The sequence below is a fragment of the Agelaius tricolor genome, unplaced genomic scaffold, assembly GCF_023055355.1.
Source record: "Agelaius tricolor isolate 1412-34295 unplaced genomic scaffold, bAgeTri1.0.p SCAF_6, whole genome shotgun sequence".
NCBI classification, from domain to species: domain Eukaryota; kingdom Metazoa; phylum Chordata; class Aves; order Passeriformes; family Icteridae; genus Agelaius; species Agelaius tricolor.
Window position 1 is genome coordinate 54,625,294 of NW_027269266.1, and position 12,686 is coordinate 54,637,979.

General features: G+C 41.7%; 1 protein-coding gene across 2 annotated transcripts in view; it reads left to right on the top strand.

Annotated features, from left to right (window-relative positions):
- Positions 1–3,282: 3,282 nt before the first annotated feature.
- Positions 3,283–12,686, top strand: part of ADCY1 (adenylate cyclase 1) — a 161,640-nt gene continuing 152,236 nt past the window's right edge. For both annotated transcript variants that reach the window (XM_071429866.1, XM_071429867.1), the window contains exon 1: positions 3,283–4,634. In XM_071429866.1, the coding sequence (XP_071285967.1) occupies positions 3,966–4,634 (669 nt within the window). In that variant the 5' untranslated portion in view covers positions 3,283–3,965. The remainder of the gene's footprint in view (positions 4,635–12,686) is intronic.

The window sequence follows — 12,686 nt, forward strand, 5'->3', positions numbered from 1 at the left end:
TTCATGCAGAGTCTTTAGTCTTACTGTCAGAGACAATGAGAGGAAAAAGAGATTTCTATCCCTGTCTCCGATCATAGAGCATTCCATTCTGTTACAGGTAAGCAATACTAAATATGGATAAAAGATGAAAATCCTTGCAATCCTTACTCAGACAAAAATTACCCGAAGGAAAAAAAAGTCTATCAATGCAAAACTTTCATTATGTCTACTTCTAAAATTGTAATGAATCTGAAGAGCTCCAGTTTTATGAAAGGTGTTGCTTTTAAAGACGATCTCCACCTAATGCACCAGGCAGTGAATGCTTGAAACTTATAGAAGATGAGATAAAAAAAAAGCAAGTACTGAGTTCAGTAAAGTAAAACAAGATTATAGTGAAAAATAATTATTGAGTGGGGAATCTACAAGCACATAGTAAATAAAAATAGACTGGGGGAGAAGGAACTGAGTGGGAACTGAAACTCTGAGTAGCTCTTTAATTCAAGACTATAGTCTAGTAAAATGCAGTGAGACTTGTATTTAGTGTAACCTATATCCATATGCCGCCTGGCTCTCCATAAAAAATGTTTTTCACTTCCAGTGACTCAAACAACCAAGACAGTTTGCCTTTTAGAAAAAAATTAAAAGCAGATAGGTTTTGCAGTTCTAAAGATGAAAAAGCTGGATTCTAATCACTCTTTCCTGTCAATACTCTTTCCTGTCAATATTTTACATTCATTCCCTGAGTAGTTTCTGATTACAAATGCAAGAGCATACAAAACAAAGAACTGGCTTGGTTCCAGAAATTTGGGGGGCAGTAACTGTCAAAACCAACCTCATATCTTTTCTAAAAATGAGCCAGAAGTGTACTACCGTCCACAAAGTGTTGTTAATAGCTCAAAAACCCCAGGAAGATTTAGATTATTTTAGATACTGTCATCTACAACAGATAAGTCAGAAAATACAGTCCTGTGTCAAGTGCATTCCAGCAGTTTTATAACTGTCCATTTGCTTTAATAATATGTCTGTCTCAGATGAAGGCTTTGAGGTTTCCTCTTTTTATTTGTGACATCAGGTGCTAAAATTTAAGCTCCTCATTATGGAGGGTATGGTGAAGTATTTTCCCTGTGATGTGAAACAGTCTATAAAGGATGGCAGAGTTTCATTAATCACTGTGTGGCATTTCCATACTCCTAGATTGTCTAAGGAAGATGAGGCTTCAACAGTTCACTGCTTCCCCTTGACCTAGCAAGAATGAAGATGTATATGTTTCATACGCAGCATCTTTCTCTGCTTTATGTATGCACTAACTAAGCCAACCTGAGACTGTAAGAAGCACGTAAATAATCTAAACCACAGGGTGCCCTGTAGGGAATTACTCACCTTCCATTTCCTCAGCAGCAAGCTGAGAGCCAGAAGAAAGAAATTATAACTGCTAGCGTGACAACTCTTTCAGTGAATAGCCCCTAGGGCTGGCCAACTCAGTGCCACCTCTTATACTTTATGAGATGTGAAATATTAGTTTATCCCTCAGGATATATGAGCTCAGAAAAAAAGCTGAGGACAGGTAAAAACACACAGTGTGTGTTTATCTAATATATGTATGACCGAAGTGAATTTATGCACCAAAGTTAATAAGTAGATTAATTTATTAAGCTTTTCAAACACACTAGAGATCCCGCAAAACAAAGGAGGCCTCTTTTTGTTTGTCTACATATTTTAATTTAGGTTTAAACATAGGTTTAATTTCATTTCAGCCAAACATCTCTTCCTGTTTCCAGTACTCAGGCCAGCAAATCCAACCCCTTTAATTTCTTCTGGAAGGATGTTACAGAAGTCTAAATATCAGCTGTATTTACAGTTCTGCAGTGTTTGAGGGTCTAAGTCACAGTCTAGGAAATCACCATGAGTTGTTTCCCATGAACACAGAGTACGTAACAGTCATTTTCCCAAGTGTGGAATATCTTGAATCTGTAATACACAAACTCCAGCAATGTTGAATGTTGATTTATTCTCTTTTCCTGATGAGGTCTGTCCAGATTCAAAAGAATGACTGCATACCGAGTCTATAGGGCATGGACTAACATCAAATACTAAAATATTAATATAAAAAATATTGCCTCAGATTATGCATCTGAGAATTTTTTAATGCTACTTTACTATCCAGAAGTGATTTGCCAACATAATTCACAGCCATAACAAATCTTAAAGAATCCCTGCCTACTGTTGGTCTTAACACTCTTCAGCCCAAATCTGGGACCAGAATCTGACATCACTGATACAAAAATCAGTGATTAGTTCTTCAACCTATGTATGATAGTAGGATTTTGCTTTGATTCTGGAAAACATCTCTGCCCTGCCTTTGAAAAGCCAACTGTTCATAACCTCAGTTTTCTATTTTGACATTTTCCTAGACTTGAATCTTACAAATGCTTGACTCAAACCAAAAGAAAACTGGTGTCCTTTCCCTATTCTTTGGTGAGTTTGAAATCAGTCTCATAATCCCAAAATTAGATGCAATGATTACAAAAAAGCATATTTCAGTGTATTCTTTTGTGACAACTTGGTAATAGTATCTGATAGCAGCATTATAGGCAGAAATAGAGGCTTTTTTTTCAAAACAACAGATTCAAATTCCTGATGAGGTACGAAGTACAATTTTGAGTGGGTTGATATTCAACTGTCATAAGAGTAATCCTCCACAGCCACTGATTGATTTGTACTACCAGACAGGCAGAAGTGCTCATAGAAGTGTGTTATCTTGAAAATTTTCTGATTCACTACACCACTTTCTCCCGCTGCTCCAGAGCTAGGCAAAAACAAGAAACATCAGAATATTTATTCAGTCAGATATGACTTTATTTCTGAAAGGAAGCATCTATATAAACATGTATATTTATATATTTACATATTTTTCAAATGTAATTATATTTACATGTACTTCTACGTCTTTATATGTAGATTTTGTATATTTTCATACAGACACACACACACACATATATGTATGTATGTATGTATGTATGTATGTCTGTGTGTATATCTCTCTATATGTATGTACCTATGTATCTATACATATATGAATAGCTGCCAGGGCCGGCGGGCAGCACGGGGCTGCCAGCCATCAGCCGATGCCGGACGGACCCGCAGGGCCGGGCGAGCCCCGGGCGCCCGGCAGGGGGAACGCCGGGCGCTTTGTAGGGGCGGCGGCCCCCTCGGCCGCTCCCGAGTCGCGGAGCCCCGGTGGGGACGTGTCCGGCTTCCCAAGCGATCGGCGCGCAGGCGCCTCTCAATCCCCAGCTACGGTGAGATGCTCTCGGACCTGGGAGGGGGATAGCCTTCCCATTCCCTGCCTGCTGCTTTCTTTCCGGCCCCTCTGCAGCACTTTTCCTCCACAACCCTGGCTCGGATTAATTTTTTTTTCCTCCTACTAGCTATTTTATTTTTTAATATTGCCCACCACACGGGAGCCCGTTTGCTTTCCTCTGTAGCTCCTGCTTCCCAAAATAGCGTTATCTGAAGGGAAAGCCGCCTGTTGATTATCTCCGTCTCCCCTTTTCTGAGCTTCCATCCACCCTTTGCCCCCACCCCTCCCTCTGTTTGATTCCAAACCTTTGGATGGTGTTTTGGTGTCATTAGGAGATTAGCATCCCTGGAGCACCAGGGAGGAGGAGGAGGAGTAGGAGGAGGAGGAGGGTGGAGGGGAAAGCAAGACTGCAGGCAGGAAGGTTGGCACATTAACGCGAGTGAGACTCTCCTCCCGCCGTCCCAGCCACCCCCGGCTCCTGGGTGGCAGCGGAGGGGGCGGCTGCCGGCGCGGGTTGCGGACGGCGGCTGGCGGGAGCGCCCGGGACCCGCGCCCGCGGAGCGGCGGGGGCTGCCGGAGGGCGAGCGGCCGCGGCTCCTGCGCGCAGCCCCCCTCTCTTTTATGAACAGCGAGGTGGCAAAGCGGCAGCGGGGGACACCTGGAGGAGCATTTCTTGCCCGGGTTTATGAATGGCACTGACATGGAGGAAATACCGTTTCAGAAAGTCAAGACCAAGAGGAAGAAGTGCTGCCACTGCTGCTGCTCCCCGCCGGCTGCCGCGGCGTCGGGAGCGGGAGCCGGGTTAGGGGACCCCCCTCCCTTGCTGCTGCTGGATGCCATCGCCTGCGAGGACGAGTTTGACTGCAAGGAGCTGGAGGCTCTCTTTCAGAGCTACAACCTGAAGCTGGAGCAGACGTCCACCCTCAAGGCGCTGGCCGTCCTCATCGTGCTCACCGCCAGCCTAGCCCTGGTGGAGCTGCTCTCCGGCCCCAGCCTGACCATCTCCAAAGGTTCGCACCCGGTGCACTGCATCATCTTCCTCTCCCTTTTCATCGTCACTAATGTCAAGTACCTGCAGGTCACCCAGCTGCAGCAGATCGTCAAGCTCACCTTGCTCTTCAGCTTCACCTTCTCCTTCCTCTGCTGCCCCTTCTCTCTCGGCGCCTACGGCATGGAGCCGCCCAGCGCCCCCGAGCAGGGCATGTGGCAGCTCATGCTGGTAACCTTCGTCTCCTACTCACTGCTTCCCGTCCGGACGCTGCTGGCCATCGTCTTCGGTCTGGTGGTGTCTGTCTCCCACCTCATCGTCACCGCCACCTCCGTCAGTGCCAAGCGGCAGAGGCTCTGGAGGACGGTGAGAGAGGCTGGGCCGGGCCGGGTCGGGCGCTGCAGCACCGCAGAGCCGCGCGGTGCCGGCCCGCCGGGGGGAGGGAGAGCGGAGAGCCGCGAAGCGGCCCCGGGCCACCGGCGCATCCCGCGCAGGCGGCGGCTGAGGAGTGCCCCGGCTGTCTCCGGCCGGGAAGGGGCGAGCGCGCACCTGTGCCTCAGGCGTTTGTGTCTGTAGTTCCCGAAAGTTTCCGGGAAGCAGGGGGGGATAGGGCGGCTCTGGGGAGACGGAACCTCTCGGCTTTGTCTCTCCAAGGAAAACCGGGGGCAGGGCAGGGAAGGCAGCGCTACCGTGTGCCCGCTCATGGGGCAAGTTCAGAGCATCGCATGCACAGTCAGTGTAATACAGCGCGCACCAGCAACATCACATCACCTGGCTCCGTACAAACTTGGCACAGACAATAAGCTGCTTGTGGTAATAACACCTCCACCGATCTGGTTCGTATCCTCGCTGTCTGTCTCAGCCGTGGGCCGTTCACAGCTTATACACAGCCTATACACAGCCCATCTGCGGGGGCGGGGAGGGCTCTGAGAAAACGATTTGAAATAGATGGGACACTCAGAATGGGAACCCCGCCTCGCTGCTGTCCCAGAAAGCGGGGCATTCCCCCTTCAGCTTCCCCAGGGCAGCTGCTGCCCTCTTTCCACAGACATTACCTGCTGTGGCAGTGAACTTCCTAGCGATTCCCCTTCCCCTCTGAATTAATCCAGCAAAACCTCCCTCTGCAGCAAGCATCTTTAGAAACGTGCTGCTGCACTCTCCCCTCCTCCCCCGAGGAACTATTTATATCCCTGCAGGGCTTTTTCCGGCTCTCGTGGCCTGATGGGCCGCACTGGCAGGGGGAGGAGGATGAGGAGATGCGCGTATAGGAAACGTGGGGGCTGGCAGTCGGGGTTTGCCACTGAAGGCTCTGTTATCTGGTGCGTGTGAACCACTGGGAGAGAGGAATTGGAAAATTTTTGTGTCCTTCCTTGCATTAATTGATTATGCCTGTCCTCAGGAGAAGCACACAGCTTCTGTCGTCCAGATTGGTGTTAAACAACAATTTAATGCATAATTGAAGTACTTAGTACATTACTTCGGCAAAATGCTGGTATTATTCTCCATAAGTGTTGTGATGCTAGGACATACACAGTTGACATGGGCATAAATACCGCAGGATTGTACACCTTTGTGCCCAGAACTGTAAATTCCTGGATCCTTCTTCAGTGCTCACACAGCACACATACACCCCAGCGTGACATGCTCACACAGAGATACACAGGGACAATCACTGAGTGGGGTTACTGAGACAAACAGGATTATTGATGGCTTCACGCTGCTGAGCTGGTGAACAAAATAAATTGTATATTTTGAAGGGGAAGAGAGAGATAAGCTGAGCTTTATGATTTACCCAGATAATCTGATGGTCTATTTTTAAATATGCGATTTAGAGTTTCCATGAGAGGGAGAGCTGATAAAATGCAGGAGTACTGAGAGGAGTATTCCTAAAAAGCATTTGGAAGGATGTTAAAAATACTAGAATATTCTTTTTGAATAGGGCTGAAGATAGCTCTTTTTACTGGAGCACCAATTAGTCCTTATGGGAGTCCAGGCTATCCTGGCTACCCTGACACACAGACAGACTTTCCTTGATGCCAAACTGCAGCTCAGTGTGGCATCTGCTCTTCTAGATGAGTAACATAAAGAAGATGACAATAACGTCTGCTCACTAAATTACCTAACCAAGGTCATGTATGTAAAACATTTTGAAAAGAAAAAAATCTTCTGGTTCTATCCTTTCACACTAGTTTAACTCAGTTATTCATCAGACAAGAGACTGTCTTGAAAATGCATAGAAATAGTTGACTAAGATCTGATGTAACATATCTATGTTTCTTCTTCATCACCATTTCCCCCAGCCAGAGTAATTTCAGTGGTTTGTATGCAGTCCCCAAAGCAGTATGCTTTACTGATTACAGGAGGCAGAAACCAGCTCAGAGTCAAGCAATAGAACTGGTCTGTGAATTTGTGACACACAAAAATGCACACTGATTTGTGGCATATTGGCAAGGAATGAGTCTTTTGACTTGAAGGCCATCTCCATGTATGGAAGGGACTTTTCCCTTACAAAGAAGTTTTTTGCTTTTCCAAAGAACAGCTTTGCAATGGTTGGAAGTTTAAAGATATGTAAAGGCTGCATCATCTGAATTTTATTTGCTTGGCCTGAGAGTAGCTGAGCCTTTTTTTGTAAGGGCTAGAGTGGACTTCTCCTCATGACTGGGATCTGCTTCCCAGACACTGGATATTATCATGATGGTCCCCATGCCTGTAGACACAGCATGCAGTTGATATGTCAGGGAAGCAGGACTGCTCTATGCAGAGCTGCAATAGCATGAAAGGCTCTGCTCTCTCTCCCAACCCCTTGCTTCCTAGCCCCAAGCAAGTTGATGAATTTAAATTTAAACAGATATCTGAAGTACCTGAAAATGCAGAAAGGCCTGCACCAATCACTGAGATTGGAAATCTGTTAAACACCTCTTTGATTTTTTTTGTGATTAGGGCAGGGAACCAATTTGGGAATAAATTTTATTTTTGTTTAGCCTGAGCTTTAGGAGACTGCAGATCTAGTAATCTTCCATTGACGTTAAACTGGAAATTGGTCAGCACAACCAACTAGTTCATATTGTTCCAAGTTCAACCCATTAAAAAACAGGCATAGTTAAATTAAGGGATTTTTCCCAAAGTGAGCTTTTAGATATGCATCTTCTATTTCACAAAGTCTGAGGAATCTCCATTTGCAAATCTCTGAATGCCAAAAGCTTCACTAACTTCATAGTGACAGATCAGACCCTAAGTGTGCCCCATGGCATTCTTAAGACTTGCTGTCTTTTAAATGTACAAATTCTCTACATAGTAAAACCAATGCTCACTTTGGCAGAAGTTGTCATGACTTCTACTGAGTAAAGCACATTTAATTTGCAAGTGATAGTTTTCTGGCAGCACAGGATTGTCTGTGGAGATCATGCCATGCCATGCCATGCCATGCCATGCCAAGGCAGAGGTGAGGCATAGGTATGTATAAAGGCAAGAGGAAAGCAGGAAAGCAAGTACAGGGAGGTAATGAGAGTCAGGGGAGTAATGTGGCAGAACTTGAGCTTAACCTTTCCCTCAGTAAGTGTTTTGTTCATTAAATGAAAAGTTCCAATCTACTAATATGTCCTGCTCATTTCTAAATAGAAATATAGTAATAGATTATATATATATATACACATAAGTGCAATCTAAAAAATATGCAAAGTACTCGGGGGCAACCTTGATCTCATATGGGATCATGTCAAAGACATGCTGACTTCACAGCTGATATTGCATGTCTTATATGACATTGTGATAAGGACATAAGCGGTGTATATAACCAGTAGCATATTGATCATGTCAGTTGGACTCTTTCCCTTCCTTCAGAATCATGGAACAAAATGCTCCTGCCATATAAGGTGACAATGTATCCACAGATGGCTGAACATACAAATGAAGTTTTAAAAACTTGGACTTTTGTCTCCTTTTTTCTTTCTTCTTTTGTTTCCCTCTACAGATTCCAGATATATGTTAGGTGCTACAGAGCCCTTACAGAAATAGAGAATTCTGCCCAAAGGATCTTAATATAATTTTTATTGTAATGCAGTGTGTGGGTGTTAGAGACATGAAGACCAGATGGGGTAAGGAAGGCAAAGGCTGTTCATAGAGATTACTCAGTGGTGGCATATAGACTGTTTTATGTCTTACCTTTAAATAATTTTTTTTGGCCCTCTAAATATTTTAGGTCCCTTTTTAAAAAAATATATTTTTATTTCCAGAAAATTAAAAACCAAATCATACACCACCAAAGTACCCTAACACGTCACAGAAGTCTTTGCGAAAGAGCAAATCCTTAAGAAGAAAACCCAGAACTACAGCATGAGTAACAAAGAGCAGAAGAAAGAATAGTGCTGTCATAAACTAACACAAAACTTTTTTCAGAAGTGTGGTGAAACAAATGTAGGTTTCAGTTGGTTTGTTTGGGTTTGTGGTTTTTTTGTTAGGTTTTTTTTTTTTTTTGGCCTGCATTTAAAACTGATTTTATGCATATATTTATTTGCATGCATGATAGCACTTTTATTGATTCAGCAAGTACCAAAAATCTTAGCTGGGATTAGATAGACTGTGTAAAGGATAATGGGAGGAAATTGGTATAATTTATTTTAAATAATTAATTTATTACTTAGACGTTTATTTTATAATCTTAACTATTTGCAGGTTAGTGTGATAGTACTATAGAATATCACAAGGAATTATTATGCCAAAGTTAATCTTATTTGTGCTAATGTTTAAAAGAAAATTAATGAACGCATCACTGGCAGAACTGTTAATCTCCACACCTTTGTCTCTCACATAGAAGGCAGAGTTTAGTAGCCTAACAAAAGCACTTGTGAATCAAAGACAGCTCAGCTCCATTGTCATTATTATTCAGTGCAAAATTCTGTTTTTCTCCTTCATGTATATAAAATATTGGTGAGGGACTCTACTAGTTCAGTCTTTGTGATGCTTTCCAAATACTAGTATCAAGAATAGATCTAGAATTCTATTAGCAATAATATTCTCTAGAATTCAGGCATATCTATCCACTAATAATCTGTTTGAATTCACTATTTTCCTCCCTTTCCAAAGATAGGGAATACTGTTTTTAGAGTTTCTCATGGTCTCTGTGTAACTCGAATTTTCATTTCATATTTAGTCCATATTGAAAAATTGTTAAAAGTTTGGGGGGAGGGGGGTTGGGGTTTTTAATCCTTTCTAATCAAAGTGGTATCTTCATTTGTAGCATAGTCTTTGCCAGGTCTTGACCACAGTCATTTTATCTAGGGGCTGAAGTGTAGGATTTTCTATGGAATGTAGAGTTCAGGATCTTTTTCCACATAGAGATTAGTATGCTCTTGAGTTCCTGAGTCTGCAGATGCTGACACTGCTACTCTTTGTGGGTTTCTGAAAATTAACAGCATGCTGATGGTTCTGCATGCTTGAGAAACAAGAAGCCTTGTCGAGAATCATGTGACTTGGAGACATAGTCAATAACAGTTTATCTGAGAAATTTAGTTGTTATTAGTAGGCAAGATCCCATCATTACTGAAGAAAAAGAGGGCTTCTATTCAAAAAAGTATTCAAAAATAATAATTAAAAAACCAGCTAATACTGTTATATACTCAGTTACTACCCACTTTCTTTGATGTTAGGCTCTCCCTTCTGCTTCTCCAAATTCTAGGGATGGTGTCTTTCATTCTGCTGGAAATGTTGCCTACATTGACAGCATCTGGAGTCTTTCACAGGAAGGAAGGGGTTGTTCGTGCTAAGTCATTTCTCTTCCTTTGTTGTTCTACAGCTCCATGTTTCATCCAAAATTTTAAAATTGTTTTCCTTTATGTATGCTAAATACTTGTTCTTTGTTCTCTTTGTTTCAACTAATACCAGAACTGGTTATCTCCATGTTCACATTTCTTTAGCTGACCATGGGGGACTCTTTTTTTGTAGCTGTAGGTGTTGTCTTCTACGCTGCACCTTTTGTAATACCATGCTTGTACCTCCTGTGTCTCCCCTTCTCAAGGTTTGTACTGTGTTTCCATGGCCTACATTTCTGCATAGTACAGTTTTGTTATGTTTTAGTCATAAAACTGTTGTGCTAACATACAAAGATAAGCAAAAGTAACATAAATGAAGTAGAGAGATCTGGTCAACTAGGGAAAAATGTCTAAACCAAGTAAACAATGTGTGCAGAAGTTAAAGAAAAAATTCAGCCTGAGAAGGCTAAACTTTTAGCCCAGAAAAAGCCTGACATGTCTCAGTCTGGAGGCCTTGCAAAGTTAGTGCATAACTTATAATTTTTTATATAGCACTGGCAATAGAGTAAGAACAATGGCAATACAGTACTACAGGGCTATACTGTTTCATTCCTTTTGTGTGGTTTAGACTGTCTCCACATGTATTGCTACTGCTATTATTTTACTGTTATTAAAGTGAACCCAAGGGTGTTTTCATTTCAAAATGGTAAAATGTTGTTGCCTAGACCCTAGTTTATAGCAAAACATTGCATGTAATGTTAGTCATTATGAACTGTATTTAATTTACATGCTTACTCTGTGGAAAAGTAGTTTTCACAAAGTGTTCAGCGTTTGTGCAGCTCTGAGCTCGGGGGCTGCCAAATTGGGGTTAAAGATTTTTGGTGGTTCTATGGGATAAGTTATCAAGGGTTTCTACTCCTTTTGTCCTTAATTTCTTTCTTCCTGAACATGTAATTTTGGATATATTCAGAGCTAAACTTCTATGAGAAAATGTTAATTGTAGGGAGTATTTGCTCTTTATATGTTCTGCCATTCAGGCTTCTAAGTATTTTCCCCATTTTGTTTTCCCCAGTTGTTAGCATAGTGCAATGCTTTTCTAGACAGAACCAGTGTAATATCACAACTAGGTAGAGCAGATTTCAATTTCTTTTCATCTCCTTTAAGCACAGCCATGAATGTGTGCTTGTCTGTACATGGGCATTATGAACTAGGACAGAAATATTCTTTCTAGCGTCCTATCTCATTCTGTCAGTTTAGATGCAGTGCATTTCTTCTCTTGCCATTCCAAAAAACATTAACTCACATAAAATAATATTTTCTGTCTATCATGGTTAGTTATTGTCTTTAACTTTCTCAGATGCAAAAGGCCATATATTCCTGGCTTTACATCTCTTTTCTGTTATGATAAGGTGGTACAAACATAACTAAATGCAGGTGGCATGTATGGAACACCAGAGAGGAGCCAGAAAAGCATTGTTTCTTGTTCCTTGTAAGCTCTTGGTGGTGTCAAGATGGAATAATTGTTAGAAAGTCTAATATGAATGTGGAAAAGGCATAGCTTCACACAGACTTCATGTTCTGATTAATTCATAATGTTATAAGAAAATTTAATCTAGGAATTGAAATGTTTGTGTTTTATGACAGAAAGAACTCAGGCAGTATTAACTCCTGTAAGACCCTTGCTGTTGGGAAGGTGAGGAAAGAGTGCCAGCAGAAGAGACTGATTCAAGTTTTTGAGCTGAGCTTTGTCTTTGGTGGACGGATGGATGGGTATGAGAGACTGTTAATGAGTAGAATGGATTTTTTTTTCCCCTTTTTTAAAAAATTTCCAAAATATGTGATTTTCTTTCTTACTTTCTTCCTCTGGGGGAATTTTCGTGGAAGAAATTTGCTTTGCTTCAAATTTTTAAGATACATACCTACAGGTATATGAGGAAACAACGTAGTTACTGCTTTGTCCAGCTGTTTATATTCTGCACAAATTTACCACGAGTTGATTCATGAAATAAAATCACCAAGCACTTTGTATATACAGAAAAGATGTTTTCTCCATCAGTATTTGAAATAGTGAAAAATCCCAGAAATGTGGATCTAGTGTGTGGCTCTAAGGTGAGCAATAAAGTGCAAAAAACCCTCAAGAAAGACAGTTACTTCTTTAGCTGTGGTTCAGGAACTACAGAAATCCTTTTTCATCCAGACATGTGTGTTGAAGAAATGTGTGGCTAGTATGAAAAATTTTATAGAGCAATATTTCACTTTTAACATCATCTTTCATATATTTGTTCTGGAGCAAGGTGTTAAATATTGGGTTCAAAGTCAACATAATTAACTTTTTACAGTGGTTAGCATATAAAATTAAGGAGTGCTTAACTTGGCTGTTGTGTGTTTTTTTCAAAGGTTACTCATTCAAGCACTACAGTGTACAAATGTCTGTCAATTGCCATAAATCTGCTTATGATTACCTCTTAGAAGATGAAAGCAATTATCCACCCATACAAAATTAGAAAATGAAATAACGCTAATAACCACAGTTTTAAAAATAGATATACATAAAATATATCCTTAATTTGAGTATCATCAGGCAGAAAAAGAATGTTTTGCTTGAGCAGGACTTATGAAATTTGTTCACAAGAAGCTGAAAAGAGGCCTATGCCTTCTAAGGACTTTCTTT